The 17,337-nt window shown below is 54.5% G+C and overlaps 1 protein-coding gene across 1 annotated transcript; it reads right to left on the bottom strand.

The window, feature by feature from the left end:
• Positions 1-13,416: 13,416 nt before the first annotated feature.
• LOC123111846 (RING-H2 finger protein ATL46-like) lies at positions 13,417-15,298 on the bottom strand. Its single transcript, XM_044532723.1, has one exon. The coding sequence runs from the start codon at positions 14,723-14,725 to the stop codon at positions 13,637-13,639; it is 1,089 nt and encodes a 362-aa protein (XP_044388658.1). The 5' UTR covers positions 14,726-15,298; the 3' UTR covers positions 13,417-13,636.
• Between the last annotated feature and the right edge of the window lie 2,039 nt (positions 15,299-17,337).

Genomic DNA, 17,337 nt, shown 5'->3' with positions numbered 1-17,337 from the left:
CCTGGGTGTGCGGTGAACGCGGTGATGCGCTCGGGCTCGAGCCCGCGTGGCAGTGGCCACGACGGCGACGTGCGGAGGCGGCGGTGCATGCGGTGAGCGAAGTGCGGCGACTACGGCGCATGAAGGAGAGAGCAGATAGGGGGAGAACTGGCAGTGGTTCACGGCGAGTCGGGCGAGATGGTTGGCGAACTCGGGGATGGTCGGAGCTGAGCAGGGCGGCAAAGTGAATCTCTGGCGACGGCCGTTGAAGGCGAGGTCGGGCTGGCGTATTTGAGGCATGCGAGCGCTTGGGGCTCAGCTGGCTCAGTGAAGCGGACGGCGGCGGAGCTTCTGGACACGGCGGGGTGACGAGTGGACGGCGGTGGCTGCGAGTTTCACGAAGGCGCGAGCGCGGCTGCGTTGGCCATGGAGAAGCAAGGGCGAGAAAGAGGTAGGGGGAAAGTGAGGTGTCGGAGGAGTCGGGACGGCACCGAGGAGGTGTTTCGAGGCATTGTCGTGCTGTCCAGGCGACACAGACGAGCAGGAAGCTGCGTGGCGAGCTCGGCGGCGTCGCGGTGTCCCTCCTCTACCTACTGGCAGAGGTGGGTGGTGACTGGCACGGGCCAGGTGGGCTGGCCCAGCCAGGTAAGTGGCCTCTGGCCTTTCTCTCTCTCTCTTAATTTAGTTTATGTTTTATTTTATTCTTGCAAGTTTGTTGCATTTACCAAAATACTTAGGCATCTCCAAAAATCACCAAACTGCACATGGCCACTGTTCGGAATATATCCAACATGGAGCATTTTAGTTTGGGATTATTTGAGCATTGTAATTATTTTACAGTATTTAAATGCCCAAATTCAAATAACTAATGATTTAATCCAGTGACCTTAAGATGACCTAGAAATTTGTGCATCATTTTTGGCAGTGGTTTAAGATCAAGGCAGAGATGATGAACATTTTAGAAGGGCATTTCAGGTTCATTGAAAATATTTTTAGTAAACCCTAGTTGGGGTGCTGGGGGTTCTGTCATCCCCATTTCAGGTTTCTGATGAAAGATAAACATGATGCAAGCACTCTAATGCATGATCTAGCTAGGGTGTGACATCTTCACACGAAAGGAAGTGCGTCCATATTACGGGCAAAAAAATGATTCGCCCCCCTGACTGCTGGGACCCACTAGCTACATCTTCGCACGCAAGGAAGTGCCTAACAGTCGAGACCCACCTGGTCGAAGCGTACGTAGCGTTGTCATTCTGGTCGTGAACATGTACGTACATACTGGTCGATGTAGAGGGGCGTACGTGTCATACTAAAGGCGCACACGTAGCATGTACACGTATGTACAGCGGCCAGGGTGCAAGAAAGAAAATACGGCCACGTATGTACATACGGGCGGGGTCTCGAACGCCTACTCGCACATACGTATGGCCAGGGCTCGTGTACATGGCTGGGTCGGAATGGAGAAACTGCATCATCGTCATATTCATGGGAAGGCAACGGAATGCGTCATGTTCATCGGGAGGCAACGGAAATCGTGGGAGCCAACCGGCTTGGACGGAACAACCGATGGAAACGAGACCCGGCGTATCGCAGAATGGAGGAAACGGCCTTGTGTTCGACCGGCCACGTTCGAAACGGGGTCCTGTTCATCGGGAGGGGTCTGGTGTACCGTAAAACGGAGGAAACAGACTTCTGTTGGACCTCCTACGGTCAAAACAGGGTCCTGTTGATCGGGAGGGGTGTGGCGTACCGCAAAACAAAGGAAACGGACTTGTGTTGGAGCGCTACGGTCGAAACGGGGGTCCTATTCATCGGGAGAGGTGTGTCGTACCGCAAAACGAGACTCCACGAGATATTGTTCATCTCCGCCGTCAACCTCCTCCAGCCTCCACGGGCTACTATTCATCCACCGTCGACCTCCTCCAGCCTCCACCTACGACTCTTAATCCACGGGCTCCTGTTCATCCAGCCTCCACCGCGCGCTACTCCACTGGCTACTGTTCAACCAGCCCTCTCCATGGGGTCCTGTTCAACCACCCCTCCACGGGCTACTGTTCATCCAGCCCTCCACCGGCTACTGTTCAACCAGCCCTCCACGGGGTCGTGCTGTTCATCCAGCCCTCCACGGGGTCATGTTCATCCTGCCCCAACCGGCTCGATCGATCGAGGTCCTGTTCATCCAGAGGCAACACCACGGGGTCATGTTCCTCCACCCCCACCGGGAACTGCTCATCCAAACCCCCCAGCAACGTCACTGTTCATCCAACCCCCCCCCCCCAGCAATGCTCACTGTTCATCTAGAGGCAGCATCGATCGGCTTCAGTTAGCAGCAGCAGCGAAGGAATCACTCGATCGCTCGGGTTTAGTAACGCATAGCCTGCAGTGCAATCGATCGGGTTCAGTTAGGCGAACCCCTCGCTCGGATTCAGTTACAGCCCAATGCCTTGCACCCACGCGCGTACATGTATGAGAGAAATGCGCATCACACAGCCCCCGACCACCCACCGTAACCGGGAACTCCCCGAAAGTTTCCTTGCCCTCGCTTCTACCATGGTTTTTTCAGTCATGGACGGCCCAAAGAATGTCATGTAACTGCGTCTCCGGCCCGCCCAGGATGATACCGGGTTTTGTCACAATTATCGTCATAGAAGTGTCATAAGTATGACAGGAAAATTTTCATTTGGCCCAAAATGTCACGGATGTGTATTTTTTTGTAGTGGAGATGCTTACAAAAGACTTTACTAATGAGGAGATAGGTGACGCCCTCTTCCAGATTGGCTCGTTGAATGTCTCGGGGCTAGATGGTAGACCCACTCTTTTTTATCAAAGAAATTGGGCTTTAGTGAAGGAGGAGATTAAGCCAGCAATGAAGGAATTTTTTAGGGAAGGTAGGATGTCGGATGGTGTTAATGAAACAAGTATAGTACTGATTCCAAAAATAAGTCAGCCAGAAAGTCTAAAGGATTTTTGCCCTATATCTCTTTGCAATGTTCTATATAAGATAGTTTCCAAATGCATGGTGAATAGGTTGAGGACAATTTTGGATGAGATTATTTCTAAATGTCAGAGTGCTTTTGTACTCGGACGCTTGATCTCGGACAATGCTACAGTGGCATTTGAAGTTATGCATCATATTCAGCAGGAGCGTAATCCAGAGATGGCAAGCTGTGCATATAAGCTTGATCTTCCAAAAGCATATGACCGAGTAGATTGGTGTTTCCTCGAGAAGGCTTTGAAGAAGTTAAGCTTTGCTGCCAAGTGGATTAAATGGGTAATGGAATGTCTCACTATGGTACGCTTTGCGGTCAATTTGAATGGAAAGTTATTGGAATTATTCTCGCCAACGAGGGGACTATGACAAGGCGATCAGTTGTAGTCATTCTTTTTTTTATTTGTTGCTGACTCGTTGTCGAGTTTTATCTAGGAAGCGTTGCATAACCGGGGTTTAAGGTCGGTGCTGGTATGTCGTTCGACGCAGGTGGTGTCACATCTTCTGTTCGCCAACGACACTTCATTGTTCTTCCAGCCAATTTAGAAGCAAGCGGGAATTGTTGGCAACATTATTTCACACTATGCAAGCGGCACCAGCCAGCTTATCAATCAAGGAAGTGTAGTATCATGTTTGGTGAGTCTTGCCTTGTGGCTCGCCGACAGGATGTGAAGGAGATTCTAGAGTGACAAGTGAGCACTTTGAGGATACATACCTGGGCCTTCCAGTGCCAGAGGGGTGCATGAATAAGGGAAAGTTTCAATCCTTGGAGGCAACACTGAGTAAGAAGTTTGTTGACTGGGGAGGAAAACAATCATCATTAGGAGCGAAAGAAACATGGACTAAATCTGTGGCGCATGCAAATCCGACTTATATAATGAGCGTCTTTAAATTGTCGGTGTCAACTTGCGATGATCTTACTTGTATGATTCGTAGTTATTGGTGGGGAGTGGAGAATGGAAGGCATAAGAGTCACTGGATTGCATGGAAAAAAATGATAAGCTCAAAGAATCAAGGGGTCTTGGTTTTCAGGACATGAGGATGTTTAATCAAGCTCTTCTAGCGCGGCAAGCTTGGAGATTTCTAGAAAGACCGGATAGTCTACGTGCAAGATTGATGAAAGCAAAGTACTATCAACGGGGTAACTTATTGGACATCGTATTCCCAGGTAATGAGTCTCCTGTGTGGAGGGGGATAGAACATGGCCTAGAGCTTTTGAAGAAAGGTATGATATGGAGGATTGGCAATGGTAAAAATGTAAGGGTGTGGCGGGATCCGTGGATACCGCGAGGTGGTCACGGCGTCCGTTGACCGAGAGAGGAACTTGCAATCTCACTAGGGTGGAGCAGTTCCTATTGCCGGATGGGTCCTAGAATGAGGAGAGGCTGAATGAGCACTTCATTGAGGCGGACATTAATGAGATTCTGAAAATAAAGGTGTCACCAAGACTAATGGATGATTTTCCGGCATGGCATCCTGAAAAAAATGGTCGTTTTACTGTTCATAGTGCATACCACCTAGCAGTCTCACATCACATCCAAGAACAAGGTGGTCTTGCGACGAGCACAAGGCCTGATGGGGAGCGACCTGTATGGCGAATGTTTTGGAAAATCAGCGTGCCGCAAAAGGTGAAAATTGTGCATGGAAATTGTTACGGGAAGGTCTATATACACGCCATGTTAAGAAGCATAGGCACTTGGAGATTGTTGACCAGTGCCAACGATGTGGGTGCACTACCGAGGACAGTTTTCATGTCGTTGTTGTGTGTCTGGCGACGAGGGTTGTGTGGGATGCCATGGGTGAGGTTTGAAAGGTCCCAGCGAAGGAGAAAATTTTGAACACTGGAGTTGAGTGGTTGTTCGACCTGCTTGTTACTCTCACGGAGGAAGAACGGACAAGGGTCCTGATGATCATATGGATAAATTGGTAGATAAGGAACAACAATCTGCATGATAAAGTCTCGGCTCCTGTTGAGTCAACACGTAAGTTTCTGCTGAGTTATGTGTCATCTTTGGAGCAGATTAAGTTGAATGATGGGAGATACTTGGTGAAGGGAAAAGGTCCTGCACTAGAAGAGGGCGCCATGATCAGAAAACCGCGCATCCATCGGGTGAAGGAGCAAACCGCATGGCCGCCACCACCTACGGCTGGGTAGCGGTTTCCACGGATGGATCCTATGGAACATGCGACAATGATGGTGGAGCAGCCATGGTAGCAAGGGATAACAATGGGGGGCATGTACTATCTGATGCTGGTATATTCCCCATTGTATAGATGCTTTTGAAGCTGAACTGGTGGCGGTTAGAGAAGGAGTTAAAGCGGCATTGATGCATACCTCTTTGCCGTTCATTGTTCAGACTGATTGCGATGCAGTTGTGAAGGTGTTGAATGAAGCGGGACGTAACGGATCATACCTGGGCCATATGATAGAGGATATTAAGGAGTTTGTTGAGTATATTGTGTACGTGTATATTTGTGTGTAGGTCCACCTCCTATTTTTTTTGTATAGTTGAGGTTGTGGCCCACCTTTGTACTTATATATACGTGCCTGGTGCACCGATCAATACATCGAGATTGCACAGCCTATATCTTGTCCTTCTACATGGTATCTATTGCAGCACGATCCTAACCCTAGCCGCCGCCGCCGCGCCTAGCGCCGCCGCTGCCGCCGCTCCTCCACGCCGCCGTCACCAGCCGCCGCCGCCCTCCTTCCGGCCGCCGCCGCCGCCGCCGCTGGTCACCGCCGCCCCTCCCTCCGCCTCACTCGCCGCCGCCGCCGCCTCCCTCCGAGGCCGCCGCCGCCGTGGGTCCCCGCTTCCGCCTCCCTCCCTCGCGCCGCACACCTCCCCTTCCCCTCTACCCGCACCGTGCCGCACCCCTCCCCTCCCCTTCCAACCGCGCCGCCAGCCTACCCCTCCTCCTCCCACCCGCGCCGCACCCGCCCCCGTCCTCCTCCACCCGCGCCGACCCAGCCATGAGCTCCTCCTCGTCCATCGTTTCCAACCCGTTTGCCGGTCCCGATGTCACCCTCGTCCGCGACCTCAACATCCATGAGGCGTTCCGGTCAAGCTCGATCACACCACCGCCTCCTACTCCGCTTGGAAGCGGTATTTTTCGCTTGTGTTCCGTGAGTACCTCCTACACGGCCACGTGGACGGCACCATGGACTCGGCGCTCATGATCAACGACGAGGAGTGGATGATTCTCGACGCCACCATCATCCGCTGGTTCTACCTCACCATCTCCAACAACCTCTTCCACACCGTGGTGAACGACGAGGATGACGCCTATGCGGTCTGGACCAAGCTCAACGACCTCTTCACTGACAATCGGCTGCAGCGCAAGGTCCTCCTCTATGGTGAGTTTTGCGGGTGCCAGCAACTTGACTCATCCATCGATGATTTTTGCATGCGCCTCAAGAAGCTCGCCGATGAGCTCCGTGATCTCGGGGAAAAGATCGGCGACGAGCTCCTCATCAGCACCCTCTCCGGCGGCCTCAACGAGGACTTCGGAAACGCCGCCTTCAACCTCACCCTCATCCCGGAGCCCACCTTCGCCAAGGTGGTCGCGTACCTCAAGCTGGAGGAGCGCCGGATGCGGGTGGAGTGGACTCGTGCGACCCACACCGCCCTCGTCGCAGGCACCCACGGGGGTTCGGCCCCGCCACCGCTCCGCCCGACGCCGCCCCAGCCGGCGGCGCCCGCCTTCCCGCCCGCACCAGCCGCCCCCTTCCGGCCGCCCCAGCCGGCGGCCAACGGGGGGGGGGGGGGGGTCGTCGTGGCGGTCGCCGGAGTGGCCGCAAGCAGGTGGGCGGTGGCGGTGCTCAGGGAGGAGCACCCCCTCCCCCCCTCCCCGCAACAGCAGGCCCCTCAGCCGGCCCCGTGGTACGCCGGCCAGAACCCATGGACCGGCGATGTCCACGCCTACTCCATGCCGGTTCCTCGGGCCCCTACTCCGGGCCTTCTCGGCACTCGGCCTCTATCACACCAGGCGTACTACGCCGCGCCGCAGCCCTATGCGGTGCCCTACGGTCAGCAGCCGCCGCCAGGTGGGCCGCAGCTGCTGCCCCTGACGGCTGCGCCGCCTCTCCCGCCGGCACCGTGGGACCCGGCCCTTCTGGCGGCTCTCCACAACGCTCCTTCCCCATCCAGCTACACCGGCGGCGGCGATTGGTACATGGATAGTGGCGCCACCGCTCACATGGCGGCGTACCCCGGTAACCTCCACACTGCCCATCCTGTCCACATCTCCAACCGCATCACCGTCAGTGACGGTTCTTCTCTTCCCATCATGCATATTGGACATACATATTTTCCGTCTAACTCCACTCCTATATCCATGTCTAATATTCTCGTTTCTCCTGAACTTATTAAAAATCTTGTTTATGTTCGTTCTCTTACACGTGAAAATCCGGTTACTGTTGAATTTGACGCATGTGGTTTTTCTGTTAAGGACGCTCGCACGCGGATGGTGCTCCACCGATGTGACAGCCCCGACAAGCTCTACCCGGTTCACTCCGCCACCTCCACCACTTCTGCCGCCCCTGTCGCTCTCGCCACCGGAGTGGATCTTTGGCACGCTCGCTTGGGTCATCCTAATCCTGCCACACTTCGCCACATACTTTGGAGTTTTTCTTTCACGTGTAATAAGAACGAGGATCACTCGTGTCATGCATGTCGCCTCGGCAAACATGCTCGTCTTCCGTTTAGGCCTTCTTCCTTTGTTGGATCGTACCCGTTTGAGTTAATTCATAGTGATGTTTGGACATCTCTTGTTGCAAGTAATACGGGCTTTCTTTATTATCTTGTCATACTTGACGATTTTTCGCATTATGTGTGGACCTTCCCGTTGTGCCGCAAGTCGGATGTCATATCCACTCTCGCCGCTTTCTATACTTATGTTCTCACGCAGTTTGGTCGACCCATTCTTGCGTTGCAGGCAGACAACGGGAAGGAGTTTGACAACATCGCTGTTCGTAATCTTCTCGCCAAACATGGCACGATTTTTCATCTCACTTGCCCGTACACCTCGCAGCAGAATGGTCGTGCTGAGCGCATCCTTCGCACTCTGAATGACTGCGTCAGGACTCTTCTCTTTCATGCCAATGTGCCTCCGCGCTTTTGCCCTGACGCTCTAGCCACCGCTTCTCTCCTCATCAACATCCGCCCATGTCGTACTCGTAGGAACTTTACACCTCACCATCTTCTCTTCGGTGCACCTCCTTCTTATGAAGGGCTTCGCATCTTCAGCTGCCTTTGCTATCCTAGCATCGCCGCCACTGCGCCTCATAAACTTGCACCCCGCTCCTTCGCCTGCATCTTTCTCGGCTACCCACCTAACACTAAGGGCTACCGCTGCTATGATCCCGTCTCCCATCGTGTTTTCACCTCCTGACACGTTTACTTTGATGAGATGGTGTTTCCGTTTCAGCAGCAGGTACCCCTTGTCGTCTCGTCGCCGCCGACCACTGGCGGCCCTTCGACGACCTCGTCTGGTGGATGATCCCGTCTGGCCCGTGGACCGCCTCCGGGCTTTGGCGGTCCCCGCGCCCTTCCACCGGCGCCCGCCCACTCGGCTTCCTTGGCCGGCTCCAACGGCGCAGCCAGCGCCCCGCCTTCACCCGCCGCCCCCGACTTGGGCGCCGCGGGATCAGGTGCTGCAGCCTCAGCCGCCTCCTTCCCGGCCTCGACGCCCGCCTCCTCGCCGGCCCTGACGCCGGCCCCCTCGCCAGCTCCGACGCCAGCCCCGACGCTGGCCGCCTCGCCGGCCTCGACGCCGGCCATCTCGTCGGTGGCTCCGGCGGCGTCGCTCGGCCCAGTCACCCGCGCTCGCACCGCCGTTCATCGTCCGAGCCTCCGGTACTCGAGCGACGAGTACGTCCTCGCCGCCTCCGCCACGGAGCCGTCGCCCATTCCTGCGTCCGCTCGCGCCGTCCTCCGTGATCCTCACAGGCTTGCGGCGATGCAGGAAGAGTTCGATGCTCTTCAACGGAACCGCAGCTGGACCCTGGTTCCCCGGCCTCCTCGTGCCAACGTCATCAACGGCAAGTGGGTCTTTCGCCATAAGACCCGCTCAGACGGTACACTCGAGCGCTACAAGGCTCGCTGGGTGGTCCGCGGTTTCCGCCAGCGTGCTGGAGTGGACTTCACTGAGACGTTTGCCCCGGTTGTCAAACCGGGCACGATCCGCACCGTCCTCCAGCTCACCGTCTCCCGCGGCTGTCCTGTTCACCAGATAGATGTCTCCAACGCCTTTCTCCACGGCCATCTTGAGGAGCAGGTGTATTGTGAGCAACCCACCGGCTTCGTCGACGCCTCACTTCCAGGCCATGTGTGTCTGCTGTCCCGCTCTCTTTACGGGCTCAAGCAGGCACTCCGAGCCTGGTACCAGTGGATCGCCGGGTTTCTTCAGACACTGGGCTTCAGTGTTACTCGCTCGGACGCCTCACTGTTCGTCTATCGCCACGGTGACACGACTGCATACTTGCTGCTTTACATCGACGACATCATCCTAACAGCCTCCTCCGCGGCCGTTCTTCAGCAGATTACTCTCCGGCTGCGTGACGAGTTTTCTATCAAGGACCTAGGTGCTCTACATTATTTCCTTGGCATTGAGGTCGTTCGGTGTTCGGACGGTTTCTTTCTTCATCAGCAGAAGTATGCACATGAGCTTCTTGAGCGTGCCGGCATGCTCAACTGTCATCCTGTTGCTACTCCTGTGGACACGAAGGCCAAGGTCTCTGCTCTTGAGGGTTCGCCTGCGTCGGATTGTCGGCGCTCTACAGTATTTGACTCTCACCAGACCGGATCTTCAGTATGTTGTACAGCAGGTGTGTCTCCACATGCACGCCCCTCGTGACTCTCATTGGACTCTCGTGAAGCGGATCCTTCGCTACATCCACGGCACGATGTCCCTCGGGTTGACACTTACGGCGTCCACTTCTCTGGAGATGGTGGCCTGCTCCGATGCAGACTGGGTTGGCTGCCCCGATACTCGTCGGTCCACCTCTGGCTACTGCGTCTACCTCGGTCCTTCACTCGTCTCGTGGCCGTCCAAGCGACAACCCACGGTTTCGCGCTCTAGCGCGGAGGCTGAGTACCGAGTTGTGGCCAACGCTGTCGCCGAGTGCACCTGGCTACGACAGTTACTTCAGGAGCTACATCACGACGTCTCCCAGGCTACGGTTGTCTACTGCGACAACGTCTCTGCGGTGTACCTCTCCGCCAACCCCGTTCATCATCGCCGGACTAAACACATCGAGCTGGACATTCACTTTGTGCGCAAGCAGGTGGCTCTTGGACGCATGCGGGTTCTCCATGTGCTGACCGCTCAGCAGTTTGCCGATGTGATGACGAAGGGATTGCCGACTTCTACCTTCAAGGAGTTCCGTTCCAGTCTCTGCATCACTGGCGCCGCTTCGACTGCGGGGGGTGTTGAGTACATTGTGTATGTGTATATTTGTGTGTAGGGCCCACCTCTTGTTTCCTTTGTATAGTTGAGGTTGTGGCCCACCTTTGTACTTATATATACGTGCCTGGTGCACCGATCAATACATCGAGATTGCACAGCCCATATCTTGTCCTTCTACAGAGTTGTTAGGAGACAGGGAGCAAATTATTATGTGTATTGACCGTGTGCATAATATGGTTGCAGATCGACTAGCCTTTTTGTCGAGAGCGGAGCATCGAACCGAGTTGTGGTTGCAGGTTGCCCCAAATGCTCTCATTAGCCTACTGGCTATAGATTGTAATCCTATTACTTGATATATAAAGCTCCCTTTTTCACCCAAAAGAAAAAGGAAAACACTTTTTTGCATGGTGGGTTCACGTCCTCGTGGTCTATCCTCGTGGTCGGCTATGGCGGCGGTTGGTTTTTTCGGCGTCGGCTCGTTTGTAGGCGGCTCGGTTCGACCTTCGATCGATCTCATCGGCTCCCGGCCGCTATCTTCGTTGAAGGATTGACCGTCCCCCAGCTGCGGTCCATCGCTCGTGTCGCGTCCGATGCGCAGGTTCGAGCTCGTCTCGTGCACAGTGCCGCAGGACTAAGCTCGTCTCGCGCACGGTGCAGCAGGACTGACCTCGTCTCACGCACGGTGTCGTGGGATCGAGGTCGCCTTGCGCCCGGTGCTGCAGGACGGGCCGATGGAGGTCAGGTGGCCGGCCTATGGGGTCTCGGCGCTGGGGTCGGCCGGTGGTGCGAAAGGTGGGATCTTTTCGCTCGTCTCTTTGGTTGGGATAGCGGCAGGTCTCGGGTGAGGTGGTGTCAAGGTCTTGGATGCCGGAGCGGCGGCCCTGGTGGTGGTTGCGCGGTCTCTCGGGTGGAGGCCGTGGCTTGGTGCTGCCCGGTGGCCATGGCCGTGTGGGCGGCATGGTTGCCGGGGTGTGGCGTTCGGCGGCGGTGAGTTTTGGCCGGGGTGAAAACCTGTTCTATCTTCGGACGGACCGACGGCGGCGAAGCTCGTTCCCTTCTTGAAGGCGTCGTCGCGGCTCTCATTGCCCGTCGTGTGGCTCCGGGGGAAAGTCTGATCCTCGGATTGGGCGGTGGCGGTGCTCTGGTGTCGTATCCTTCCTGAAGGCGTCGCCTTGAAGCCCACGGTTCGTCATATGCGGCTTCATCTCTCCGCGGTGGTAGTGCTAGGGGTGGTGTTGCCGCGCTCAGCGCCTATATATCATGCCTTGGGTGTGTGCGTGTGTTGTCATGGCGTGTGTTTGTACTGAATTGCTGTGATCGTGCTTTATATATAAAGCGGGGCGAGAGCCTTTTTCGGTAATAACCACAACCCCACACGATTGGTGGACTAGTCTAGATAGGTTATGATGCTCCCATAATATTTACCAAGTACAAGTACCGCAGGGTCGTGGACCCAAAGTTGAGACATGGTGATATCCTACAGTAAACACATCGAGGCGTTTCTTGTTGCTTGTTTGTCGTTCGCCTCTAGGGCATGTACCACAATACAATATTTTGTTGCTTAAAGCAAATAATACAATTGCATTATGCACTTTGTTGGTGCTTACATGCTTTCATCATCCAATCTCACCTACAGTAGATTAGATTATATAGGTGTAAAGCGTAGTCATATCCCTTTCTGAACCAACTTACAAATTTCTGAACGAGCATGTGCAACCATATTCGTAACACGGCCGCCTACTCAGATCAGATCATCAACACTTGACCCTGTCATGTGTTTGCGGCATGGTGCCTGCATTGTATAGTCCATGCACGTACGGTCACACGTTGTTATCGCTACTCTGCCTACCCCAAGGGTTAACACAGTTGACCTCGATATCTTCATCAAAATTAAGTATCAGCTGCACAGTCATTGTCTCCTTGACCTAATCGACCAAAGATACTCCTACTGTGATTAGGATCAGAGTGGCACATATCTAACCGAGCCAGTCAAACAAGAAGGCCTCGTAATAACTGACAGTGAAGAGGAATCAGAATCAGAATCACCGTGCCCATCAAGGCCAACAATAAAGGAAGTAGAGTACCTAGAACTCATCTAGATGAGATATAATTTGGTCTCATTCACTTTGAAAATAAGAACAGATAGAACCCACGTCAGCACACACGCATCTTATAGCATCACATCCGATGGGTATAAAAGGTGAATGAGACCAAATTATATCCCATCTGGATGAGTCTAGCAGCCGCAGCGGCCGCCCCCACTTGGATACCGATCATCTCATGCCCAACAACGCTCCAAGCCGCCGTGGTCCATGATCCCAGTGCCGATCGATCACTGCAGACTGTACTATACTGTGCAACCAATTCAGCAGCATAATTAAAGTCGGCTAAGTCTGCGGTTGCTGGCTTGCCCTTGCTGCGGCTACAAGAATGGCGGTAGATGGGTTAGCTAGCTGGGACACCTCTCACGCATCAGCCATTAAGCTCCCTAATTAATCCCGCCAGAAGCCAAGGACAATGCCACCCAAATCTGCCCATCAAACGGCCCAGATCCTGAGTTAAATGGTGGTACTACAAGAGCACAGGTGAGTGAGGAGACGCCGGCAGCAGACACCTGTACGTGGCAGCGCCATTATGCTGCGTATGGGACCTCAGATTCGGACAGGGCCACCCACAGTAATCGGACTCCATGGCCATGCTATGCTAGCCCCTGCTGTACGTGTCCAGGCAGATGATAAACACCAGAATATTCCAGTGGAGCAGTACAAAATGTAGCAATGGGCTAGCTATATGAGTAGCCATATGCTGCGATTTCAAACGGCGTTTTTGATGATGATGATGATGATGTTGTACTTGTATACATGGCTTCGGAGCAGTAGGAAAAAAAGATGGACCCCAATGGCTGACGAACGTTCACTGCAGGGGTGGTATTTACGAACGTTTTTGCTGGCATTTTCTACTTATATGCATGGTAACTTCTGAGAAGAAGAAAAATTTGAGGCAAAAACAGACGGAAACTGTCACCGTTTGATCTCGCGTCGCAACTAAAACTGTCAGCAAAAGTGCGTTCATTTGCCATCCACTTCCGAGGAAACGTCAACTACTCAACATTGCCCAAAAAGATTCATCAAAAAGGCATGAAAACTCTTAACATGAAATGCTTATTGCTAGCTACTCGTAGCACTAATGAACAAATAAACGGCACAGGACGAAATACATGCATGTGTGTGTATCTGTGTATAGATTCTACCATCGTTATCAGGTGTCGGTTTCTTGCCTCGTGCTGCGTGTGCTCGCCGGCGACGCCCACGGGAGGTCCTGATCCGTCGGGGACGACGAGCCGGCGCGGAGGCCCGGGAGCCGCCTGCCGCCGTGGCGCCACTGCCAGATCTTGGACACCGAGAAGCTGTCGCCGCGGCTGGCGGCGCAGACCTTCTTGCCCTGCTGGTCACTGATCGCCGTGGTCACGCCGGGGCGCATGGCCGCGCTGCCGTCGCCGGGACGCCAGTGCACGGACACCACCAGGTTGTCTTCAGCGAGCACGTACTGGTAGGAGGAGCCCATGGAGAAGCACCTCCTCGCGTCGAGGCGGCTGCTGGTGCCCGCCTCGACGTCGACGGCGGTGTTGTTGTTGCCCTGGACGTTCTTGAACCGGCCGAGCCTGACCGGAAGCACGACGCTGCTTGCAACGACGACCTCCTTTGACGCTGACGCATCCTCCTGCTCCTGCTTCTGCTGCTCGATGTCCGGCTCGCCGGAGGCGTCCGCGGCCGCCGCGACGGCGGAGGGCGCGCGAACCGAGAGCACGGTGCGGCAGAGCGGGCACGTGGAGCTGGAGCGGAGCCAGGTGTCGATGCAGGCGACGTGGAACGCGTGGCCGCAGAGCGGGAGCAGGCGGAGGCGGTCGTCGGGGCTAAACTCGCTGAGGCAGACGGCGCAGTCGAACTGGCGCTGCCCCTTGGCGCCGGAGCCGGAGCCGGAGAGCTCGACGTACGCGAACGACGGCAGCGCGTCGATGGCGGCCTGGTCGAGGCCGGGCCCGGCGCCGTCCTCGTGCAGGTGGAACAGCTGCTGCAGCTGCCGCTCCACGGCCTCCGCCCGGGCATTGGCGCGGTGGCTCTTGAGGAAGAGCCGGCGCAGGATGTGCATCAGCCCGCAGACGAGCAGCACCACGGCCAGCACGACCGTGATGAACAGCACGGCCGGCGTGATCCTGGCCGCCGTGGCCGAAGGCCCCGGCTCAGGCGTCGTGACGGCCGACGCGGGCGCGCCGACGAATCCATCATCGCCGGTCTTGATCTCCCGCCCGAGGAGCGACAAGCCTGCAACCCTCCTCACCGCCGCCATGCTCCTCCTCCCTCCGTCGCCAACGCAGCGCTCATCCACGACAAAACCCGAAAAGAAACGCCCAGCTATATATCCACTACTGGCGACCGATCCCAGATAGCTCTCTCTGCTCGCTAGCTTTGGTAGGCGGATGAATCAGTTGGAGTGGAACGATCGGGCACCGAACGGAAAGAAACAAAAGATCCCTCGGTGAAGTCAACCGGGAAGCTACGCACCAAACCTAAACCTTTTTCCGCGATGCAACGACGTACGTTGGGCAGGGCCGGGCAGAATATTGTATCCTCCTCCTCCTCCTCCTACTCACTTGACCATCTTCCTCCTGTGTCTTGTTGGGCTGTGTATTATTGGCGTACGTACCAATCTATTCGGCGCTGGTGTGGTGTATGGTATGGTATGGTTATGGATGGGTCGCCGTGCTAGCTAGCTGCGGTTAGCGGGGCGTTGTCTAGTAGTACGCCGCCCGCCCGGGTGGTTGGCGGGAGGAGAGGATACCTGGGCGGGCACCACGTGAAGCTTCCCCCTCCCAACGTTGGATCGATCAGCTCAGGCTCAGCTAGCTGGGTTCAGTCGGGTTGAGGCTCATCACTTGTGACATACGGAAAGTGCGGGGAATAAATAAGGAGAGGGAACAGCATGTCAGCGTTGGAGGTGGTTGAGCGAGCCGGGGTACTTCCATCCATGGACCCATCCTCGCTGAAATCTGGAGGCATGGCATAATTGCCACGACGGCGACGGCTGACACGGGCCCGGACCGGCCGAGGCAAGCGAGCTCGATCGTAGCCACCACGGAGGCGAGGGCCGTTTGATATGTCGACCCATCGGCACGGGTGGACCATCATCTACTACCTGTACATGGACCTGGACCGCGGCAGTGTTTTCTGCAGGATTACGGGGGTGCCAACCAACCAACTGCCAAGGAAAGACGTATGCTTCTCCCGTGAGAACTCCGGAGAGACTGTTCAAACTGAGCCTAACAGCGGCCGGGCATGGAGGTGGAGCCATGGCCCATGGACCACCCTCCACCCACACACGGGCACGGCCAACCATCTGGTGGTGTGGTGTCCCGTACGCCGGTTTGTGCAGTGGCGGGGCACGTACCGGCCGGGTACATGGACGCATGGCGTGTCGCTTCGCGTCCACCTCCGCGGGCGGTTGTGAGTCCGCTTCATGGTTCGCTCGTCAGTTCCGGCCGTCCTGCGGTGCCCGGTCGGCGTGCCGGACATGACATGGACAGCAAGCGTTGGCGCTCGCTCTGGTGGCACGGCGTGTGCTGCATGTGGCATGGCCTCAAGTCAACACCCGGCGAATTATACGAGGGTAACCATCTCCTGCCATGCTTGATTGCGGCGACGTGGAGGCAGAATGGAATGGATAGCTCGGGATTTGAATTAGTCAACCCCCGATTCTCGGTCCGGCATGTTACTACTACCTCTCTCTCAGTTTACAGGGCATGCGCATATCCCTAGGTCGTCTATTTGACCAATCTAATACAAGTTATATATTACAAAAAATATACCATAAACTTCAGATGTTCTATTTACAAAAGATATAATTTTTGTGTTATATAGTTTATATTAGGGTGGTTAAATTAGCAACCTAGATATACGCATAGGACTTGTAAACTGAGACGGAGGGAGTAGGTTCTCTCTGCTTCTTCTTGTGTTTTAAATAGGTCGTCAGATTATCCTGTTGGTCGCCAGCTTAAGTGGGTCGGCAGATGGCGAGGGGGAAGATCGCACAAAGTGGAAAAAGAACTGCAATTTGCAATTATTTCTGAAGGGGTTGATGTCATACGGTTTTAAATCGAGCATGGACTTCTAACAAATTTCCCGATGACCTTTGGAAACTCTGGATAAAGCTATATGAGTCGCAACTTTACATCCCTCAACAAAAGAAGGAACCCAATTCTTGGGTAGGTTTCATAGCCCCAATTACTAGTAAATACTCCACTTGAAAGTAAAAACCAGATCACCCTCTCCTCCATCTCTTTGGTAGCGGACAGTGGCAGCGTGAGGCCGTGAGCCTTGTTTTCTTTGGTGACGGTAGCAAGCATTGCAGCTAGAGTGCTATAGTGCAATATGGCTGCCTGGGGCGTGATTGGTAGCGGATGCGGCTCATCAGTAGAGGTCATGGCAACGGCTTTTACGCTTATTGTAATGGGGAGTATCATATATTAGTATCATGCATATGATACTAATGTATGATTATTAGTGTATTATACTACTTTCGTAATGCATAGTATCATAAGTTAGTATCTTAGACTGCCTTATTAATTGACATGCATGACACAAAGTAGTATATCATTTAATATGATACGGTATCATGATATGATATCACATCCTTTCTTTCTTTATTTAATTGTGTGTCACATCATCCAAAAGGTCTAGTTGGCATGCATGATACCGCTTATGATACTACCATTACGACTAGTCTTAATGGTCCACAAGCAGATACAACAAATGGCAAATGGAAATAGAGATGGCATTTTCCATGTCTTCGTAGGCCAAACTCGATGCAAGAAAATTGTGGGTTTTATGTGATGTGCATGATATATATTGTTGGATTGTGATAACGTCCAAACGTTCTGTTTGTAGGGACAGATCCGAACGATC

The sequence above is a fragment of the Triticum aestivum genome, chromosome 5B (assembly GCF_018294505.1).
Source record: "Triticum aestivum cultivar Chinese Spring chromosome 5B, IWGSC CS RefSeq v2.1, whole genome shotgun sequence".
Taxonomy (NCBI): Eukaryota; Viridiplantae; Streptophyta; class Magnoliopsida; order Poales; family Poaceae; genus Triticum; species Triticum aestivum.
This window is presented reverse-complemented; position numbering and strand designations above follow the sequence as displayed.

Coding starts and splice junctions, on each gene's coding strand:
- LOC123111846 (XM_044532723.1), bottom strand. CDS start 14,725: ATGGCGGCGGTGAGGAGGGTTGCAGGCTTGTCGCTCCTCGGGCGGGAG.